General features: G+C 37.2%; 1 protein-coding gene across 3 annotated transcripts in view; it reads left to right on the forward strand.

Annotated features, from left to right (window-relative positions):
- PCCA (propionyl-CoA carboxylase subunit alpha) overlaps positions 1-23730 on the forward strand; it is a 344033-nt gene that overhangs the window by 82573 nt on the left and 237730 nt on the right. For all 3 annotated transcript variants that reach the window (XM_082602231.1, XM_082602232.1, XM_082602233.1), the window contains 2 exons: positions 5241-5372; positions 16962-16998. In XM_082602231.1, the coding sequence (XP_082458357.1) occupies positions 5241-5372; positions 16962-16998 (169 nt within the window). The remainder of the gene's footprint in view (positions 1-5240; positions 5373-16961; positions 16999-23730) is intronic.

The following is a 23730-nucleotide window of genomic DNA, read 5'->3' on the forward strand; positions in this document are numbered from 1 at the left end:
AGTTAACCAGTTCTTTTTAAAAGTATCATTATGAAGTCATAGATTTAAACGTATTTTGTAGGTTTAAATCTGTTGGAGTTACTAGTGAATCTCAAGTTGTCCCTCTTTGGCCAGGGGGACCTAAGTTGGCTCATGGTCTTTTGGACTTGACCCTCAGAATCTTTTATAGCTTCCTTGCTCTCTGATCTGACAAGATATTCTAGGCTCATGTTTTACATTTCTTGCTTCAGGCCTTTAATCAGCCACCTTTCTAAGATGCATTGGTTTCTTTGTTTGTTTGTTCTATTTATTTCATTTATTTATTTCTGGCTGCGTTGGGTCTTTGTTCCTGTGCATGGGCTTTCTCCAGTTGCGGCAAGCGGGGGCTTCTCTTCATTGCGGTGCTCAGGCTTCTCATTGCAGTGGCTTCTCTTGTTGCAGAGCATGGGCTCTAGGTGCGTGGGCTTCAGTAGTTGCAGCACGCGGGCTCAGTAGTTGTGGCTCATGGGCTCAGGCTCAGTAGTTGTGGCACACAGGCTTAGTTGCTCCGCGGCATGTGAGATCTTCCTGGACCAGGGCTCGAACCCATGTCCCCTGCATTGGCAGGCGGATTCTTTTTTTTTTTTTTTTTTTTTTTTTTTTTGCGGTATGCGGGCCTCTCACTGTTGTGGCCTCTCCCGTTGCGGAGCACAGGCTCCGGACGCGCAGGCCCAGCGGCCATGGCTCATGGGCCCAGCCGCTCCGCGGCATATGGGATCCTCCCAGACCGGGGCACGAACCTGTATCCCCTGCATCGGCAGGCGGACTCCCAACCACTGCGCCACCAGGGAGGCCCGGCAGGCGGATTCTTAACCACTGTGCCACCAGGGAAGCCCCAGTCTGGTGAGAATTTAAACTTTCCTTTTGTACAAGTCACATATTCTTTTTTTTTTTCCTTTAGTAGTATTCCTGGAATGTATCATGGTACTGTTCATTCTGGGTTGAATTTTTCAGGTATACTGTAGTATGTTTAATATGTATTTTCAGTTTTAAGAAAGTTTGCTTGAGTTACGGTTTTTAGTATTTTTTCGTTGTTTTAGTCTCCCCCACCCCCTGCGCCACCCCCTGGGCCAAAGACTCCTCTTATCCGTATGTTGGATGTTCTTTGTTTATCTTTAGTATTTGCCATTTTCTCTTGCATTTTAGAAAAAATTTCTTTTTTTTATACTTAAATTTTTAAAAAGTTTCTTCCTTTGACTTTCTATTTCTTGTAAGGCATTATTTGTTTTCTTTATTCACTCTTATTTTCCCTCTAGTTTAGTCTTCACTTCCAAAATTATTTTCTTTTGCATTTCTAATTCTATCCTTAGGTCTGTCACCTCATTTCAGAGCATTTCTAATTCTGATATCTTATTTCATGTTTTCTTATTTTAAAATGTATTTCAGCTTGTTTTGAAATAATAGACGACAGTTTGATCTGCTGTGTTAGCATGTCTTTCTTGTGCTTTTTTCCCTCCATGGATGTTTTTCTAGTTCTGATTTTTTTCTTATAAAAACAGTGTATAGGATTTTACCTTGACAATTTTATTTTGCTTAGTTTTATGTGTGAAATTAGTTTTCCTCTATGTTGCTTTTTAAAGAGCTATATATTTTTTAAAATCAGTGATACATGTCTGAGAAGTTCAAATACTTGAACAGAGATAGCAGGAAAAGATTTTTTCCAGGTCTTGAAAAGAATTAACCTTGTAATTCCTTTTATTCTTTTTGATACTCATATTGTTATCAACACATTCAGTGGGTAGCACTAATATGTGCTTTTGAGATAACTATATTAATTTTTGAAAGCTTTCTCACTGACTCAGTTTTTTATCTCATGTGCTAACTTCTCTGCACCAGTCCTGAAACTGGTCTTTTCTACTAGAAATTCTTTTTTCTTTTATCATGGAATAAAAATTAAAGTCCAGAGTCTAGGTCCTTCAGGCAGTTTAGCAGTTTTTCCATGGCTGTGGCTCATGTCTGTCTGACCTTAGTTTTACAGTTATCCAAGTAGTAATTCCTTATGAACCTAAAATGTATACATTAAAAAAAAAAAACTGGATTCATAGCTTAGCAATTTACTAATTGTCATGGTATTTCTAAGAATGAATTATGTATCATACATTTTAATTTTTACAGATGATGATTATTTCTGCACTTGCAACATAAAGCCTGTTGTAAATTAAATCTCTTTCCCTAACACATTGCTCAAACCCAACTCTTTTCCCCATTCTTTTATCAAAATATGACCAGAACCATAAAATCACAGAATTTAGAAAGTGAAAACAGTCTTTTTTTTTTTCTTCAGTCTTAGAGCAGTGATTTCAGCTTTTTGTAATTTCTTTCTTAGGTATCACTACAAAAATGTTTCCAGTGATGATGAAAAAATTCCCACTTTTTTCACGACCATTATACATTTACCTGTATTTAGGTATTATATTTATCATTCATGGTAAATTTACAAGTTCCTTGAAAAGCATAGTTTGAGAAGTAAATTTTTTTGCTATGGCATGCTGAAGAGACTTACTGGTGATTAGGGAAAATGGGTAGCAAAAGATACAGGGTTAACAGTAGAGTATTGAAAGGTTATTAGTGCATAAATTTTGGCCTTAAGTTCTAAGTCACACAAATCACTCTGGTCAAGAACTCAGGACTTTTGAAACATGCTTCATCACTTTGCAATTACCATACTGTCTTATCCTTGCTTTTTTGGTCAAAAAATTAACAGGAGTCAGAGCTATGATACTGCTTCCTTAATTTGCCTTAATTACATTTAAAGGCTAAACCCAGGGAGTACTACCAAAACATCAAAAGATAAAGATAGAAAGGAAGTTAGTTTACTGAAACATCTGTTTGAGTAGTTACTCAGTGTACTATTGGCTATTTTTCTTTGTGTTGGATGGGAGAAAGAATAGTCACTAAATGCTTGATGTGAGCTTTCTTTCTTGGTAATTTCGCATTTTGGGGTGAGTAATTTTCCTCAAATTAGAATGCATGAAAAAGTCTGGTTAATCAGTGGTTCCTGGTCGCTGGGCTCTTGTTAATCAGAAGTTTTACTGTGTAATCATAATGTATTTTGGATGTTCTCATTTATGTATTTCTTCAACTCTGTGTGTAGGTATTCTGATTCCTTGATTACATCTGCCTGGCATAGTGGTATTTAAAACAGCATTTATGATAAAAATTCCTCCATCTTAGCAAGTAAAATGAGAATATGGAAAGACATTTGGTAGTTGAAACATGATTGTTTCCTCTTGACTTAGTGTTTATTGGGTTGTAGGTTTGGGATAAAGAGAAGTGAGTGTGATTATTGCTCTGGTCCAAAATGACTAGTTTATTCAGCTAGAGACACAGAGTATGTGGAGGTGTAGTCTTACTACTACTTTCCCCTCTTACAGAGCAGTTCCATTTTTTTATGTGCTTTACATTTTGGGGGTTTCACATAAAGTTTTTTCTTTTTTAAAGAAAATGAGGTTCTGTTAAAACTACGTACAAACATTTGTTGGAGAGGTACTTAATGAGCATCTGTTATGGCTGAAGAGGTTTCTTATCCAGCATTCTGTTATTGTAACACTGGTAAGTGTTGGTATTTGGGTTCCTGTAACATATTTTGGGGTCCTATGGACCTAGCTGTCTTATTATTCTAGTGTTCCTTTTTATCAGGACTTCTGGGTAGGGGACAAGAACTAACAATTGTGGCACTCAGCTTGGTGTTTTATATTATTATTTATTCAGTCCTTAAATCAAACTTGCATGGTTGTTATTTACCCTCTTGTCACACAAAGAAAAGAGGCTTTAAACTCAAAATCTAAAAATTCCCCTTCTGTCTTGCTTTTGGGCAGGAGGGAAAGTATACATCCTGAGTTTAAAGGCATTGGCTTTTCTGTACATTTTATCTGAATGATTTCATCTACAATTTTTAATTCCGTCCTTTATTTGATGCCTTTAAAAATCCGTATCTCAGCCTGGACCTATCTTCTAACCTCTGGACCTCTCTGTCTGTCTCCTGAACATGGGCACTTGACTATCCCACAGGCATCTCACCTCAGCATGTGTAAAGTTGAAACTGTCATATCATCTCCCAAATATTTATCTCTTCATATATTCCTCCTGTTGTGTCCCTGCTCTATTTCCACCTCCTGCTCTGGGTGGGTTTAATCCTCTTTGCTCACAATGGCTGAGAGCAATCCAAACACCACACTGCAGTAGCTACTCTGGATGATATTCTCATAAGGATAATGAAGCTCCTTTCTAAAGCCAAGAGTCTTTTCAGGCAGCAGTGCCAGTAGATAGAATATGAGATGTAAATTAAATGATTTATTCGTTATACTGACCCTGACCAAAGGTCATGGGAGAATCAACAGGTAACTTACTCTTATGATGCCCTGCATACAATCTGATTTTTCCTTTTTCATAGTTAACTTCCGTTCTTTACCTAATGACCTGATTCTTTACCTTAGCAAACCCCCTTTTCACTTCTCTGGACCATGCCATACAGTGGAACTAACTCCATCGGTATTTTTTTCTGTTCCTAATTAGTATTCATTAGCATTTTGTTTACTTTAATATCATATACACAGAGAGGTGGACCGATTGCTGGGGAACTAATGGTGATTTATGTAGAGTAGTTTTGATTGAAATCATAACTCTACCTGGTAAATTCCCACTGTATTCTTTACTCATTTCTTATAGTCACAAGGATGTAAACATTGCATACTTTATTTTGTCTGTTTCTCTGAGGTACTGGTGATCTGTTTCATGTTCCCTTGGATTAGTTGATATTCTGTGGTTTTCATCCATGTTATCCCCTACACTTAGCTCAAAGCCTGGCACAAAGTTGGCATGTTAAACTAGGCACTGTGCTGCAGGGTACTGAGAATACAAAGATTTATAAGGCTTTTTAAAGGTGAACTTACTGTTTAGATTGGGTGGCAGAATACTAGATATAAGTACACCACCATGGAAGTTGCTTTTCCAAAGAATACTGTTAAGATCAAGTAGGAGTTCTTCATTACTTTTTGTTATTTTTCTTTGACCTGACTTTCATATATCTTTGTACACATATACTGTATGCAACACAGTATTATATATTGTAATATATTGGCTCAAATGCTTGCTTTTAAGTTGTTCTTGGTCTGTGAGTAACTAGTAAATATACATACGGGTTTTTCTTTTTATAAAATTGTGACTCCGTATCAAGCACTGAAATGTTTCTGTTATAAATTTCTACTGGCATTTCTTCACAGGCAGCAGAAGATGTCATTTTCATTGGACCTGATACACATGCTATTCAAGCCATGGGTGACAAGATTGAAAGCAAATTATTAGCTAAGAACGCCAAGGTTAACACAATCCCTGGCTTTGATGGAGTGGTCAAGGTGAGAAACTGTTTTACTCTAATCTTTATAGTACATGTCCTGAAGTCAAACATTTTGTCAAAAGTGTAAGATAAAATGCAAATTTTGCTTTTTAAAATATTCATGTATAGATTAAAAAAATCAATGTTGTTTACACTTGGATTATTTTGAATGGCGTAAGTTAAAAAGAGCAAGAAGCCCCTGAAGCATTGTATTTAATCATCAGTGTTGACTTTTACTTTCATAGGAGAAAGCTTGGTGATATAAAAATGTGCTGTTAGATGTGTGGATTTCATTTGTTGGTGGTATATATTTAATGTTTGAAACATTATGATGTTCTCTGTACCTTTACAGTGAGCTCCTGTCCATATGGTGGGCTCCTGTCCATATGCATAAAATGTGAATTGTAAACTTGTTTGGTATAGCTGTGTGTCACTATAGATCCCAAGCACAACTCCTCAACCAGCAAGCCGCTTTTGCAGCTGAAGTCTTCTAAGGAAGACATGCAGAAATTGGAGTATGTGTCTCTCCTTCCTCTCTGTGCTCCTCCCCACTGCCAAGGAAAAATTATTCATTTTTTTTCTCATGAGAAAAGAGTCCCTATGTAGACTTGAATTAGTCTGCAGGAACTCTTCATCTCAGTGTTTCTTATTGTACCTTCTGGGCTGGGCAGTTCTTCATTGTGCTGGATTATTTCATGAATTACAGGACAGTTAGCAAGCATGGCCCCTGGTTAGTAAATATCCTCAGCTTCTTGCCCATATTTACCTATATTTACTCAATATGTATTCATCCATTTTTTTTCCTTCTCTCATCTTACAAAGAATAGATGTTCCCTATCCTCTGTAAAGCCAATTCCTCCTCTTATGCTCCAGATGTACCCTTTATAGACTTCACGGGCTACAGTCTTCACTCATTATCTTTCCTCTCTTCTGTGTCTTAAAATTCTCCTTGTCTTTTAACGCCTTTCCATTATTATTGCTATTAAAAATGCTCAATCAGTCAAAACTGTACTCATCCCTGAGCTAAGTGGGAAGCACCTGATGATGAAAGAAACCTGTGGCCCCTCACATCATGATGCTTCCTGTTTAGTGGAAAGAAGTATGTGTTCCTCGTCTTCAGAGAGCACAGTAGCCCCTTGTCGCCCCACAGCTGCCACCTTAGTTCTCTTTCCTTTCACAGCCAAACGTCTTAGAAGAATTGTCCCCACTTGCTTTCATTTCCACACTTTCCCCCTTATCTTTAGTCTACATCTGGCTTCTTTCCTCATTCCCACCAAAATTTCTCTTGAAAAGGCTACCAGCAACCTCCCCCTCTCATGAAATCCAGTGTGTAATCTTTAATCCTGGTCTTCTCAGTCTCTTCAGAGCATTTCAGTCTCTTGGTTACTTTTCTTCCTCGAAATACTCACTTCTGGCACATTACTCAGTTCCAGTTTTGTTTTTGTATTTTTGGCTTGTTTAAATGCTTCTTCTTAGTTTCTATGCTGATTGTTCTTCCTACCTTTGTCCCTTAAATGTTGGTTTTATTATGGGTTTTCTCTTCTTGGACAAACTCATTCTAAGCAATATAACTTATTTTTATGGCTTCACATCTCAAACCTGTATATCTGTTCTAGATATTGCCTTAGAACTACATATCCAGTTGTTTCTTAAACAGGTCTGCCTGATGCCTTTGAGGCACCATAAAAGTAACAAGTTGAAGCTTAACTCATCGTTTTCTCTCTAGCCAGGGACTGGCATTCTGTGGCTCCAGACACTCCTGTTTTTGTAAATAAAATTTTATTGGAACACAGCCATGATCTTTCCTTTATATGTTGTCCATGGCTGCTTTTCCATGATAATGGCTGAGTTGAGTAATTGTGTCAGAGACCCACAAAGTCTGGAATATTTACTACCTGGCCTATTCAGAAAAAGATTGCTGACTCCTGCTGTAAACTTCTCATTTTTTCCTTTCCTGCCTGAGAAGATGCTGGCATTTTCCACACCATTTCACAAGCTAGAAACTTGGAGTTCCTAATAAATACCGCTACAGAGAATTCACTCAAATACCTTTCTGATCTATTACTTTTATTGTTTTCCTCACACTAACTCCAAGTTCCAACTAACATCATATAGTCTGGATTACTTCACCAGCCTTCTAATTGCTCTCCCTGTAGCCAGTCTTTTTTATTTTTATTTTAAAAATATTTATTTATTTGGCTGCGCCGAGTCCTAGTCAGGGCACATGGGATCTTTAGTTGCGGCATGTGAACTCTTAGTTGCGGCATGTGGGATCTAGTTCCCTGACCAGGGATCGAACCCGGGCCCCTTGCACTGGGAGCACGGGGTCCTAGCCTCTGGACCACCAGGGAAGTCCCCTTGTAGCCAGTCTTGGTCTTGGTCCCGTCCAGTTAAATTTCGACACTAAAGCTTGAGTGATGTTTCAGAAATCCAGATTTGATCACATGCCTGTGTTGAAAAACTCTTGAATGACTACTCATTTAAATCCTTTGAATAGCTGACCTTTGTTTCTCTCTTCAAACTGATACTGTGCCAGCTTACCCTTTGCACTGGATGTACCAACCATATATGACATCTTTCAGATTTCTGAAACTTCTGTTCTTAATTCTGACACATGTGTGTTGATTCTGCTTCGGTCTTCACTCCTGACTGTCTTCTACACATAGTTTAGGTCTTGGCTTAAACATACATTTCTCACAGAGGCATTCCTTGACTGCATGTATTAGATTAGGCCCTCTACTGAATTTTCCCTTAATATCCTGTACTTCACTTACCACATTTAAAATTATCTGTTTACTCATCTATTCAGTAAATAACAAGTGCACACTGTTTGTCTAACATTGAAGTGCTATGGATATAGTAGGGATCAAAGCAGACCAAAACAAAAAAATATTCCTGCCCTCATTGAGCTTATGCTATAGAAAAAGGAGACAAATAATAAATAATAAAATAGAAACATAAGACAGGGAACAGGGAGAGGGAATGTTGGAGGGTAGGATACCTGTTGTTTGAATACCTGTTTTAAGTTCTTTTGGGTATATACTCAGAGTAGAATTGCTGGGTCATATGATAAGTCTGTGCTTAACTTTTTGAGGAACTTCCAGGCATCCAAGCCTTTGTGTAATCCACTCCTCTTCAGTTTGGGTAAAACCTGTGATGCGCTTCTCTAACTAAGAGAATATGGCAAAGGGTGATGGCATGTCACTCCCTTAATTAAGTTACATTATATGGCAAAGGTGATGGAATATCACTGCGTTCACTTACATTAATAAGGGAAAGTAATTGAGTGTCGCTCCTGTGATTATGTTTTATTATAAAAGACTCCATTTTAGGAGACTAGAGAACAGATTCTAGGTGCTGGCTTGATGAAGGGAACAGCCGTATTGAGGAAACCCACATGGCAGTGAACTGCAGACAGCTTCGGAGGATCTAAGTAAAGATGATCTCCATTCGAGAGCCAGCAAGACGGTGGGGCCATCAGTCATACAGCCTCAAGGAAATAAATTCTGCCAGTCACCTGAATGAACTTGGATTTGTCCCCAGTTGAGCCTCCAAATGGAAATGCAGTCTGGCCCATACCTTGATTGCAGCCTTGAAAGGCCCTGAGCAGAGTATGACAAGTCTTTTCTTTATTAGGCTGTCAACTATTGGGTTTTAGTCCTTCTTTGCATTCTCGTTTTAGAGAGTTTGGGTGGTGGTTTTATGAGCCTTGGTCTATTCAGCCCTAATACTTCTGCCGGTATAATTGTACTCCAGCACCGCCCCCCCCACCCAACACCCCGAGCAAGAAATCTGGCCTTCTTGAGATCGTCAGTTTGGGCTTGATTTAGCCACAAGGGTAGTGATGAGTCAGAGTCCAAATTAATTCTGTCTTGATGATTAGTAGCAGAGTCCTCAGGAGTTCAAGGACAAGGTCATTAGGAGAGCATTTGATCTGGAGATTCTATTTGCATTGTAGATTCTTTCGTATGAAGTCAGTGTGTATAATGTCTCATAGGAGGAAGGAATGTTCCTTGAATAAAGGTTCAAAGGTGACAGTTGGGGTCTGGGACGTGGGAAATGTGAGAAATATTAGAGATAACCATTATCTGAGTAATTGGTTGAGGCTGAGAGAGAGCTTCTGTAATGATGGAGGGATTTAAGTTTGATAGTGTACCGCCAGTATCAATAAGTGATAATTAGTGAAATTTCTCCTTTTGAGTTGATGACTGAAATGGGTACTTGATTCACTTTTGGAACATAGCCTGTTATATTTTTTTCCCTCATTTTCTTGGCTAATACAGAACAATTGTTTACTCATTGTTACTTCTGGTTGCAAAATCTGCATGTGTCTTATCAAAAGACTGATATTCATTTCTGGAGCGGGAGCATCTGATTTTATCTGTAAGGCTATTCGTTTATTCTGCACCTAGTCATGCAGAACACTAGGTGTTTGAGAGTTTGCTTCCCTGTTTTTCCCTAAGGTGTGCCTCTCAGATGAATCATTCATACCAAAAGCTTATGAAAGAGTCTGTTATAATTCTAAACTATCCTTGGTGAAATTATGCCATCTAGAAAGATAAGAACATGAATTTGAGTTACAGATTTAATACATTTGAGGAGTAGCCTGACTTACAGCACAGGCAGCCTGAGACAAACCTGTTTACAAAAGTCTTGCAGTGGCTTACCAAATAATGGTTGGCCATCTCTAACTGCAGACCTGACAGTGTGCAGTGCCTTGGTGGTTTAGGATTTGGAGGGGAGATCTCTTCCAGACCCAGACTCCCATGGACAAAAAAATAAGTCAAGACAGGGGAAAGTTTTCAAGGTTTTGATATGGGTTTCAAGGCAAATTTTGTCCTATTTGGATACCCGTGAAACCTTCTGAAGTCACTGGCTCCTGGACACATGAACATGAACTTATAGGTCCTATGCTTGTCTTCTTCCATTTGAACTTTGTCTTATGGACTCAGAACAAAAAATGTTGAGGATTTTTTGGAGCTCTCCCCAATGTGAGATTTTTCTCACCATTGTGGCTGGGGAGACCCCCGAGCGTGGGGGGCTCAGTGGGCATCAGAGGAGCACTGCAGTTTTTGAAGCTAGGATCTTGAACTGTGGCTTTTAGTAGGTCTTGAACTGATTCCAGTGGAGCCTCCAAGATTGCCTCAAAGTGATGGTATCCTTTACTGTAGTAGGTAGTAAACTTGGTTTTGCTTGATCAACAGGTTTTTTTGGTTGTCTTTTCAGGGGGGCTGCATTTGACAATCTGCATTTGAATTTCCAACCTCGGTTAATTTGGAAAATAGGGAAAAGTAGAAAGTTGAAGAAAGTAAATCCACTGTCTTGTCAGTGTTGTCTCCTTGTATGCCTTAGGTGATTTTTAAGATCCTGTTACACTCTCAGATGATGATAGATTCTCATTACCTGTGTTAACTTAAGTATGGTATACAGTTCCTAACACCTCTTGTCTGAATTAATTTGTTAAACCACAACTGAACCTGCAGGATGTAGTTTTCAGATAAGCATTTAAAAATAATTTTAAGAAATGCTCCTTTGTTTTTCAGACAAATGTTAATACTAGTTTTATTTCTAGTTTGCTTTTAATTATTTCTGATATGAGACTGTACATTTTTTTCTTTTAAATTTGGTTATTTTAGAATCCTTGTGTAGTAATTCCACATTCATTTGGAACTACACTACTTTTCACATTTTGTAGTTTAGATTTGTTAGGTAAAAGATTGCTTTTGATGGTATCTATGCAGATAGAGGTTTGCTGATGCAGATAGTGTAAATTTTTGGAATACCTTGTGGTTTTAGCAACTGCATTAAGCAATACTTTTGCATTGGAAGACTATATGTTCTAATTATAGATAATTCCATCTTTTAAAAATCCATACTTTTTTTTTTTTCTCCCATTGATCTGTGGTATTTTTAAAGCAATTATTTTCTTGGCAACTATAGTCTACTTTTTTTCCTCCAAGTACTTGAGTAAATTAATGTGGTTTCAGTTTGTTATATTTCTCCTTAAAACATTTGTTCCTTTCCATTTGATTATTTTGAATGTTATCTGGACGTTATATGGAGATGGTTTCCCACATTCTTTTAAAACGTTGTGTGTGGTACTTAAGGAGTCTTCTGGAACGGTTTCCTTTTGTCTTGTTCTTGAGTCACCCTTTTCATTAGAGAGAAACTAATGTTGTTTTAAAGTGTCATTTAAAGTAGTCAAGTATTCAAGTAGTCATCTGGTATGAAATATTTGCCTTTCATTTTCTTCAGTATCTTATTAACTTGATCTCAGGAACTTGAGAGCAGAATGAATGAAGAGTGTTCATCTGAAGCTGTTGGAAGACAGCGTTGGAATCCCAGCCCACTTGTTTAGCGAAAAATAACAAGCCGCAGACCCTGATTTCAAAGAGCTTCAAGTCCCCTTAGGGAGACCTACAGATAGGCAGGCAATTTAATACATTTTAATAATGTGAAGCTCAGAGTGTGTTGGGCCCATGTAGGAGGGGCACCTAACCTAGTTTAAGGGTGTCATGGTAGAACTTCCAGTGGAACGATATTTAAGTAATAACCTGAAGTCTGAGTAGTAGTGAGTTAGCTAAAAAGTGAAGGGAATTGATGGAGATGCAGCATTATGGTCAGTGACAATATCTTGTAAAAGCTTGGAGCTGGGAGACCATGGGAACTTTAGCAAACTGCAGGTATGCAAGTGTGAGGGGCTGTAGTTAGACAGGGCTGGAGAGAGAATTAGGATCCAGATATGTATGACTTTGAATGCTATGCATCTGGACGTGGAGGTTATTTTTGTGGCTTTGGGAGCCTCTGAATGGTTTCATGCAGAAGAGTTAACATGATAAAAATTGTGGAATTAGAAAACTTATTTTGATTGTGATGTGGAAAATGGATTGGAGCAGTGCAAAACTTGAGGTTGGTAGACAAATTAGAATGCTCTTCCTTTCACCCAGACAAGAAATGTTAGGGGCCTAAAATAAGGTGTTAGGATGGAGCAAAGTAGATGGTATAGGGAGACACTGAAAGTTGAATCTGTAAGATTTTGTGATCTGTTAGATGTCAGGTGTGAAGCAGAGGGAGAAATCAACAAAGATTAAATTGCTGCATTTGGTTCTAATACCTACCAGTTTACCAGGAACTTTATTACACTTCTCTGAGTTTCTCTTGCTCTGTAAGAGAGAATAGTAATATTTACATCTCAGGGCAGAGTATGGTAGTATCTTTGAGTGAGGTTTATAAATTATGCAGTGTAGGTTTAAAGTAGTAATTGTTTTTATCACCTAGTTAGCCAGATTTTAAACACTGCACTTCTGCTTTAGCAGAAAGAGCCAATAATAACAACAACAAACTAGTGTGAAAGGAATCATTAAAAAAACCAAAAAATCGGAAAGCTGTGTCCTAGTAATTAAAAAGTACAATATTAGACATCAGTATCTTTTTTCCCTGTTAAACCGAGAATAACTTTCCTGATGATGCTTCAAAGGCTTTAAGGTTTTATATTTTTGAAAAGGGTCCAGTTATGTTTATCATGCTGTTTTACAATAAGAGAAACGTGTACTAAATTTTAGATTTGAAAATATCAATAAATTAAACAGAAAGAGTCTTCTGTTTGACTTGGAATTATCTGGAAAATAGAATCAGCTGGAACCTATCTCCTGAACCCAGGATTGTTGAAAGTTTTGCTGTACTTTGTATATGAATGCAGAATAGTTTGAGGATGTTTTTTGTGTACAGATAGAGCTTTTACCCATGGTGTCTTTTTTTTTTTTTTTTTTCCTGATGTGGGCCATTTTTAAAGTCTTTATTGAATTTGTTACAGTATTGCTTCTGTTTTATGTTTTATTTTTTTGGCCACTGAGGCATGCATGTGGGATCTTAGCTTCCAACCAGGGATTGAACCCGCACCCCCTGCACTGGAAGGCGAAGTCTTAACCACTGGACCGCCAGGGAAGTCCCATGCCCATAGTGTCTTGAAGCAATGGTTATTTTGTTTTCTTCAGAAACAGTCACTGATTTGTTCAGAACCCGCTGAGGGAAGTAAACTAAGTAGCTTCCCATACTGATGAGCAGCAGGACTCTCATCCAGCGAGTACAGAATTCAGGGTTGGTAAGTAGGCTGTATGTAGCACGTGAGAAGGGAGAGGTGTGGCCTGAATCGTGGGGGGTGGAGCCAGCATTGGACACTACTGTCACTGTAGAAATAACTTGGGTTTAACATCAGGGAGGACTTGAATTTGCCTGTCTTTGGTACAGATTTTGCGTCCCTTCCCTGCCCAAGAAGGACCCTGCTTACCAGCTGTAACGAGTACTCGGATCCTCTGACCCAGTGAAGGGTACTGGAGGTGCACGTGCACAGTTTTGCCAGTATTAGTTCCGTATCGTACAGGTTCAGAGAATGAGTGACGACCACAGGATAGGACAACCAAGGGCAGGCAGGAAAGGAACAAACTTGATACTTGGGGGTGCGGGCTGCCCATTTTATCACATATCGCCAACCTTAACTGAGTGCTTACCTTTTGCCAGACTCTGTTCTAGTGTGTTTCAGCTGTTACTAATCTCATCTTCTTAATAACCCTATGAGATACTATGTCCATCTTACAGACGAGGAAACCTAATTCCATAGAGGCATACTGGTAGGTAATGCGTTCACTGTCACTGAGCCAGCATTGAAGCCCATGCCTTTGGGCTCCAGTATCTATGTTCTTAGCTGCTGGGCTTTGCTGCCTCACAGGTGGGTGCTACAGGCCATTAACAGATAAATTGGGCCTGCAGAAAAAGCATCCAGTTGTTTTTAGCTCCTTTTTACATTGTTGTGATCTACTTATTTGGTTATAGCAACATCACCTACCTCTCCCATCACACTCTCTGTAAAACAGAATATTTTACTGTTTTATTCTTCAGTTGGATGATAGAGCTCACTTAATGTAAGCTGTGCTGAAATAGAGGAGTAGAAGAAATGGTTACTGGTTCTGTTGGCTTCTTTCCTCTTTCTCCATTTCTTGAACTGCTGCTGTTTTAGAATCATATAGCTTAATACTTTCCTGCAACCCTTTCCTTGTCAGATGAATTGTTGGTCTTTTTTTTTTTTTTTACTACAAAATTTTTTTTTTTTTTTTTTTTTACTACAAAATTTTTTTCTACCTGTAGCCCTACAGGGAAGTTACACTGTGGGATGTGTCAGTGCCATTGAATTTGGAGCTATTGGGCTGGCCAAAAAGTTCATTTGGGTTTTTCTGTAACATCGTGCGGCAAAACCCGAACGAACTTTTGGGCCAACCCCAATATATAGGACCTTTTTATCTCTTTAAAAGTAGTTTAGTATATGTGCTGAAAGAACATATTGGAGCTAGGTGTACTTAATAGTTTATTGTTGAAACTGATAATAGACATTTTTAATGTCTAGTACATAATACATGCTTAATTAAATATTTTGGGATGAATGAATGACAAGTGAAAAATTAATTTTAAAGACAGTTTGATTTTACTTGGAAGGTCATTTAGTAGAATTTGCTTTTCATAGTAAGAAAACTTAAGCATACTGATTAGTTAAAAACACAAGATTGTTTTGTGGCAGTTTATCGAAGTGTTGGATTTGTAGCAGCTGAAGAATTTTTAGAAGTTTTGCTTTGTGTAAACATATCTCTCTGTACACAGTCCATCCATAATATGTATATATAAATACGTATTAAAATATTACTAATGAACTAACATTGCCTGTTAGTTCTCTCAAGGTAATGAACCTTTTAGATAGCAGGGTTTTTTCTCTCTGAATATCTTTTGCAAATATACTATTACACCACGTTTGAAAGAAAAGACATGTTAAAAGTTTCCTTCTAGGCTTCTTATAATCCAGTCTCCATCAGCCAGCACTCTTCCTGTATTTTGTTCGCGAGGCACTAATTGTCCGCATTTGGCAGGTTTAACACTTCCTGACAGAGAGGCTATTAAGGGGAAGTATTCTCCAATAACTGTCACTGGCTTGAACAAAGAACCTTCAAACTCAATGTGTGGAAACCACTAACATTATTAAATGACCCTTTTCATGGATTTTTATCCCTTTAAGCTAAAATTTGGAGAATGTAAGGTCAGTGAAAACAGCAAGGTGTAATAAAGCAGTAAACCTTGATTTTTTTGCCGGTAGAATGGGAAGTATAGATTTATCTCTTACTTGAAAACAATTGTTATTTGGAAAATCTCATTAGCAGATGTGACTGCTTGGAGTTAAAAAAAAAAAAAGACTTAAAACTGATGTTGCTTTCAGGACTGCTTTGAACTTAACAAGCACCTATTTGTGGAGCAGACTGGCTAATGAAAGGAAATTAAATTTTTTTGACAACTTCCCCTGCCAACCTCCTTATTCAGGGGACGTTATTAGGTACTGAAGACTTTTAAGGAAGATTTTTTTTTTTTTAGTAGACATGAATGAAGCAGTTATAAACATCCCCCGCCCTCCCATTTTGGGGGAGGATTCTGACATGGTTACTCTACATTTTTGAAGTATTAGCTTAAAAGCTTAAAAAATACCAACCTTTACTTTGATATTTTAAAGTTATTTTCTAAAAATTCAGGCATTCTTACCAGCTAATGGTTTCAAAACATTATTGTCATTCCCTGTGATAGTTTAGTTTATGTCACTGAATTATTTAAAAAGTTAAATTTACTAGGATTTACTTGGATTTAAAATCTTTTCAGCTTTCTCTTTACTGTTATCTGGGGGAAATGTCCTGTGTTGGACGTGTTAGGTGAGAATTAATGATCAATGAAATGGTTTAGATTCAAGGGAAGTTTTGGTCCATTCAGTGGCATTGGTTGATATTTAGAAGTAAGTAATCCTTACATTCATAAACTTTTACCTTGTGCTGTTTTATTTATTTTTATTTTTAAAATTTTTATTGAAGTATAGTTGATTTACAGTGTTACCTTGTACTGTTTTAGAATGCCTTTTCTTTCCTTGGCTTTTTGGTAGTTTTCCCCCCACTAGATGGTTCATTGAATTTCAGGTTTTAATTTATGTTAACAAGATGTAACTGGTAAAGGTAAAATATGTACCCAAAAAAAGGATGAAAGAAAAAAGAAAAAGTAATGCAGATTACTAAAGGAATTTTTTGAGTGGAACAATTGGCAATTCCTATAGATACGAGAAACTTACTTTTTTGTTTCTGGAAAATCTGTTGATCTCCTCCCAAACAATAGAGAATCAACTCCCCCTGCTGACAGAATCAAGGAAAACATGACATATAAATATCAGAGACAGAAACAAGCTGGCTGTGGACAAGCTTTAATGATCTGATTTATGGTTCAGTATTGATTGTAAACATCTAAATTCTGCCGTTAAATTCCAGCAACTGCACCAAATCACTTGGCAATTCTGGTAGTGCTTCCTGCCAGCTCATTTCAAACTGCTTTGAGTTTCTTAATATAATAAGGATGAGGTAGAATTTACATTCCACTTATGGTATTAATTTTACATTTCTCTGAATAAAAAGAGTTAGAAGGTTGTAAAATTGAACATTAAATGAATCGGAGGAAGCAGTAGTGCAATATATGACTGCCCTAAAGACATTGTGCAGTGGTTGATGGGATTAATGTTGGGTCTCATTTCCTGCTTTTACAGGATGCAGATGAAGCTGTCAGAATTGCAAGGGAAATTGGTAAGTTCTCAATTTTGGTAGGATTTCTATGTCTTTTAGCAGATATGGTTGAGTAAACATGTAATACGTAATTCCCGAGGAGCAAATAATAGTTTAATAGTTTCAGGTTTCTGATTACTTGTTCCTCTGGAAGAATTTATCAGCAGAATTACCATATTCTATTATGAAAGGGAACTTTAAAGAGTAATTTGACCTTAATTATAGTTCCTTTGTAAGAGAAAATCACTGGCTAATTAAAAGAAGGAATTGTCTTAATAGTTCTTGAGATTGGATGTAATATAAATTTATATATATGTAGTTGAATGCAACTTACTAAAGGACATACATGATTAACATGAAGATTTCGTATTTGACAGGGCTCTTCACGTTTTTACCTTTTCCTAAGAATTTAAGTATCAACTTAAAAATCTTGCTAGGAAGAGAAAATAGAATGTGAGAAATGAGAACAGAATATTCTAAATTGGAGTAAAAGGTAAACTGAAGGATGTCTTAATGACTGTTTTACTTGCCTGTTGTATGTATAATTATACTGGGGCAGTGCTTCCTGACTTTTTATTTTCAAAAATATTCCTGGCACTCTTGACATTGTATTTTCAATACCTGTTAATTAAGAAAATGCATGGGCATACTTTTATCATAGATTAGTAATGCTATTAAATAACTTTACAGTTTATTAATCAGTTCATATTTGATTACATTTGACAGAAATTTGTAGGTAGATGAGAGAAATTAGAAATGCTTGGTAGTTAGGAATTCACAGCATCTTAGCATTCCTGCACTGATGGGGCCATGCTTTTCAGCATCCCACATTAATATTTCTTTTCTCTGATTATTTAGAATTATTTTATTCATTTGGAGAGCATTTACTTTGGCTGATTTGACTGATATAGGTCCTAGACTTAAGACCAGGCCCTAGAAAATCTTATTTTATCTGACTATAACATCTCTTCATTAATCATTTCTTCAGGCTTCAAAAAGCATCAAAAAGCATCTCAGTACTTCTCAGGAAGATTTGCTAGATTCTGAATATAGGTTGGACTACATGGAACTGATTTGTGGTTTATGTCTTTAAGAAAATCAAAAGCTTCTCTCTGTGGTTTGAAATCACTGCATTCCTCATAGCCTAAGAGGCTATAACATGTCTGCTGGCTTTTGAGGAGACTTTCCTAAAATAATTTTATTTTGTTGTGTACTTGCAAATGTCAAAAGTCATCTTTCTAGTTCTAGTTTAGATATTATTATCATCTGTATAACAGGACATAATAATACTGTTATCACAATAGTATCTACATAAAAAGAACAGAATATTTGGAGAAGTTTAGAGAAATAAAAAGGGGTTAGGAGAAAATCTTGAATTCCGTTGGTGTGTCACAATTTGAATCATGAATCTTCAGCTCTTGAGAATTCCCTTTGTATAAATGGCAGGTTGCTTTGCTTGCTCTTTTTTTGTCTTCCACTTTAAGGGAAAAAAAATTGTGACCTTTAAAATAACCAGTGAATCATGGTGGGACTCGGACCAGTTGTCATCACTTGGCTTTTTCCTCCCTTACTATTTTAGTGCTGTACTTAACCACCCTCAACACCCTTCAGTTTTTTACTTACTAAGTTTATCTAATTCAATGAAGGCTCTTTTCTTTATATTTGGGCACATCCGTTATGGTCCTTCTTCTTTCCTGTCTTTCCTCTAGTTCTTCCTCAGTTGCTCCTTCTCATTCGTGAAATGAATGATCGCAATCATGGCTATTAAGTATAAGAGTGCTAGTGTTTTGCTTATGCTGAAAGAAAGGGAAGCCATAAAATTTGAGGCGAAGTAAAACATAATAAAGAACCAGGGTCATCAGCCTTATAAAGCTTTTGAAATTTCCCTGAAAACCCCCTCTGAATCACTACTGAAACCTCCCATAAAACCTTTTCCCTCAAGTGCCAGCTTCTAAAATAAGTTAAATTACATATCATTAAAGTTTCTTGGTTTTCTGTATTGTTCGGTTGATTCATCACTTTTCTCCTAATTTTATTGAGATATATCACATTTTAACTACATTATGATTTTGATGACTTCTTGTGAGTTTGTCTAAAAGTTGAATTGAACATTGATTCCCTGGGAAAATACATTCCCAGTTCTAAACAACTGAATTATAATCAACCTTTGAACCTATCCATTTGTAGGTTGCGGATGGTCCATTTGTCATGCCTATTCACAGATTTCTGTTTTACCTCTTTCTGTGTTACATGGTGAAAATGAAATTGATTGTCTTTTCTGTGGTTCCCTTCTCTCTCACATCTGTACTTCTTTTCTGGAAACAGGGATCTGGGCTGCCTAAGGAGGAAACTACCGCATTGAGCGTTGATGAATTAGGTGCCTTTTGCATAATAGTAGCTCTTGTTTATGGAGCATTTTTTCCATGTAGCAGGCACTTTGTGAATGTTATTTCTAATGCTAATTCTTGGGGTAATTATTTTCATTTACATTTAAGAAACTAAGGATTAGAAATGGTAAGTAATTTGCTCAAGGTCACAGAGCTACTGAGTGGTGGGCTACTTTAAATTTAGGGTCATTTAGCTCCAAAGAGCATGGATTTTTCACTATACTTTGGAAAACTAATGGTATTAGAGGTTGAGAGCTAAAATTTGAGTTACCACTTTGTGTAAAATAGTATAAGGCACTTAATCATGTTATATGTGGAATTTAAGAATCAGACAGCCCCTTATCATTGACAGGGTGAGAGACAGTTAAGACTTAATATGTTACTTCTATGTACTTGTTTTTTGGCCTTCCTTGTCTCCCTCATTCTCACTCCTGATTTTTTCCTTTTGACCTCTCTTAAATTTAAAGATACAGGGCTATTGATCCCCAGTTTATCTTTAACCCCAGAGATAGGCAACAGCAATCAGTAAGCTTGATTTGCATTAAAGTTTGAGCTTTTTACTGGATCAAAGGTCCTTAATACAATCAAGCCAAAATTGATTCTTAAAAGGAAAAGAATTTGTAAATCGAAACCCTGTTCTTTAACAACTTCCAGATTATTCTGATTGTTTTCTTTTCTTCTGCCTGTCTTCCTTACAGTCACAAATCGTACCCAATTTAAGAAAATTTTTTTTGATCCTCAGATCCCCCATACTCCAAACCTGTTTCTCCCACGGTTTCTACATCTCGGTAGATGTCACTCCATTCACTCAGTGGCTAGCAAGTTAAAACCCAAGATCTATCCTGGTGCCTTTTCCCCTGTCATCTTGTTGTCAGTCTATTGATAGATACTGTCAAGTCTTCATTCAAAATATCTCCCATATTCACTACTCACTATCTTGACTCCCAACACTCTCCTCCAGACTACCATTGTTCTTGCAGGGACTAGGATAATGGTTTTCCTACTTCTTTTCTTAAACACTTCAAAGCCATTCTCCACATAGCAGTCAGTGTGATATTTTAAAACTCTAAATAATACGGACACACCCCATCTCATCCCACCCAATTGATCCCAGCTTTAAACCCGTTAATGGCTTTCCATTGCACTTAGATAAAATTAAAATTCCTTCCTGTGACTACAAGCCCCAGATGATTTGACACCTGCCTTTCTCTCCAATCTCATTTTATACTCCTCCCTTCCTTGCCTGCCATACTTCAGTCACACTGGCTTTCTTTTTTAATTTATTTATTTAATTTATTTTTGGCTGCGTTGGGTCTTCGTGGCTGCGCGTGGGCTTTCTCTAGTTGTGGCTTGCGGGCTCTAGAGCGCAGGCTCAGTAGTTGTGGCACACGGGCTTAGTTGCTCCGCGGCATGTGGCATCTTCCCGGACCAGGGCTTGAACCTGTGTCCCCTGCATTGGCAGGCGGATTCGTAACCACTGCGCCACCAGGGAAGTCCCTACACTGTCTTGATTACATCAAACTTTAGGACCTTAGAATAAGATTTTTTGGGGTGGGGTGGGAAGCCTGGAATACTCTTGCTGATATCTTCACATAGATGGCTCCTTGTAGCCTTTCATATCTTGGCTTAAATGTCATGTCTTCAAGAGAAGACACTCTAACATTACCACTCAGTAATTCTGTTTTATAACCATATTCCAAATTTCTGCAAAGTACTCATGCCTTCCGGATATTTTTCTTGTTTTTTAACTTTTTCCTCAATGTGTTATTTTGAAAATTTTAAATCATACAACATTTTGAAAGACTTTTACAGTGTATACCTATATACCCAACACCAACACTCCACTATTAATCTTTTGCTAGGTTTGCTTTATCGCTTATCTATCCATTGGTTAATCCATTTTAATTTTGGTGCATTTCAAAGTACATTGCAAGTATCAGTATGCATCCCACTAAATACTTCAACATAGATGTCTTTAACTTAATTAAGTATTTGTATACAATTTGGTTATCTTGAGGCAAAATTTATATACAGTAACATGAACAGGTCTGAAGTGTGTATTTGCTGATTTTGATATATGCATACCCACCCTGTGTAACCCAAAACCCCACTAAGACGTTGGACATTACTGTCACCCCGGAAAGTTCCCTCATACTCCTTCCATGTCAGTGTCACCCCCTCAGATTTAGAGACAACCTGTTCTAAATTTTTATACTAATTATTTGATTTAAAAAAATTGAGGTAAAATTTAAATAGTATAAAATCTGGCCTCTCAAAGTGTACAATTCAGTGTTTTTTAGTATATGCACAGGATTAATGAACCATCACCACAGGCTAATTCCAGAACATTTTCATTACGCCTGAAAGAAACTCTCTATCCATTAATATTCACTCCTTATTTCCTGGCCCCTGACAATCACCAATTTACTCTCTGTTTCTATGGATTTACCTATTCTGGATATTTCATATAAATGGAATCATAAAACATGTGACCTTTTGTATCTTTTATGTTTTCAGAGTTCATCCATGTTTTACCCTATATCAGTACTTCATCCCTTTTATGACCAAATTAGTATTCCATTGTGTGTTTGTACCACATTTTGTTTATCCATTCACCTGCGGATGGACGTTGGTTTGTTTCCAGCTGTTGACTGTTGTAGATAGTGCTGCTGTGAATATGCATATACATGTATATGTTTGCGTACCTGTTTTCAGTTATTTTGGTATGTACCTAGTTGTGGAATTGCTGGTTTATATGGTAAATCTAGGTTTAACTTTTTGAGGAACCTCCAAACTGTTTTCCACAGTGGCTGAATCATTTTACATTCCTACTAGCAATGTATGAGGTTTCCAGTTTCTTCACATCCTTGCCAATACTTGTTACTTTCTTTTTTCTTTCTTTTTAAAAAAAATATCATGGCCATCCTAGTATGTGTGAAATGGTATCTCACTGTGCCAGACATTGGCAGAATGGATAAAAACATGATCCAACTCTTTGCTGTCTATGAGAAACTCACTTTAGATCCAGAGACAGAAATACATTAAAAGCGAAAGGATGGAAAAAGATATCCCATGCAAATAGTAATCAAAAGAGAGCTAGGGTGGCTATACTAATATCAGACAAAACAGACTTTAAGTCTAAAACTGTCATACGAGACAAAGACATTATACATTGATTATTTTAAACATATTGACTATTTATAAACATCTATGCACCAAACTGCAGAGATGCAAAATATATGAGGTAAACATTGACAGAATTGAAAGGAGAAATAGATTGTTCTACAATAATAGTTGGGGACTTCAATAGTACAATTTAAATATTGGGTAGGATATCTACAGAGAAGATCAATAAGGAAGTAGAGATCTTAACACTTTAAACCAATGAGACCTTATAGATATATATATAGAACACTCTACCCAACAATAGAATACATATTTTTCTCAAGTAATTCTCTATTAAAAGGAAGAGTGGGGCTTCCCTGGTGGCGCAGTGGTTGAGAGTCCGCCTGCCGATGCAGGGGACACGGGTTCGTGCCCTGGTCCGGGAAGATGCCACGTGCCGCGGAGCGGCTAGGCCCGTGAGCCATGACCGGTGAGCCTGTGCGTCAGGAGCCTGTGCTCCGCAACGGGAGAGGCCACAACAGTGAGAGGCCCACATACCGCACACACACACACACACACAAAAAAAAATCTAGAATTATTCAAGTAAATTTAGTATGTGGTTGTTAATGACTATAGCTCATCAATTCATATAGGCTGTCCTTGGATTCACTAGGCAGGACTAAAGGAAGTTTTTAGGAATCTAAGATTTAAATGTATGAGAGTCTTTTCCTGAACCTCATTGCCTTCACACTAACTGTTGACGTGACATCTTAACGTTCTTTGCAAGTTATGCTCTCCCATATGCCTTGGCCTCTGTCTCTGATAAGTGTATAGGAATTGCTTTGTCTTTTCTTCTCTGCCCTGGCTATTTTTTTCCTTGTCCTTTGCCTCTTCTTCTCATCTTCCTTTTGGCATGGTATAACGTTAAAAAAGGTTGCTCTTTTTTTTTTTTTTTAAATATAGAAGAACAAATTTTTCATGCTAAAGAGGGATAGAAATACTTAGCTAAGACCTGAAATCTTTTATTTCTTTTATTTATTTCATGCTGCTTAGAAAACTTTTCACATGTAGTATATGACTTTGTGGTTAAAGATATATTGAGGAAGCCTTTGAAAAGATATTACAATTTATACCTTTTTCATAATCTTAGGTAACGTTAATTCATTTTCCAATTTGGTCCTCAGTAGAAGACACATTTACTATCTTATCTATCTATCTATCTATCTATCTATTTGTTTATGAGATTTATTAAGAAATGCCT

Source organism: Mesoplodon mirus, assembly GCF_964341445.2.
Source record: "Mesoplodon mirus genome assembly, chromosome: 17".
NCBI classification, from domain to species: domain Eukaryota; kingdom Metazoa; phylum Chordata; class Mammalia; order Artiodactyla; family Ziphiidae; genus Mesoplodon; species Mesoplodon mirus.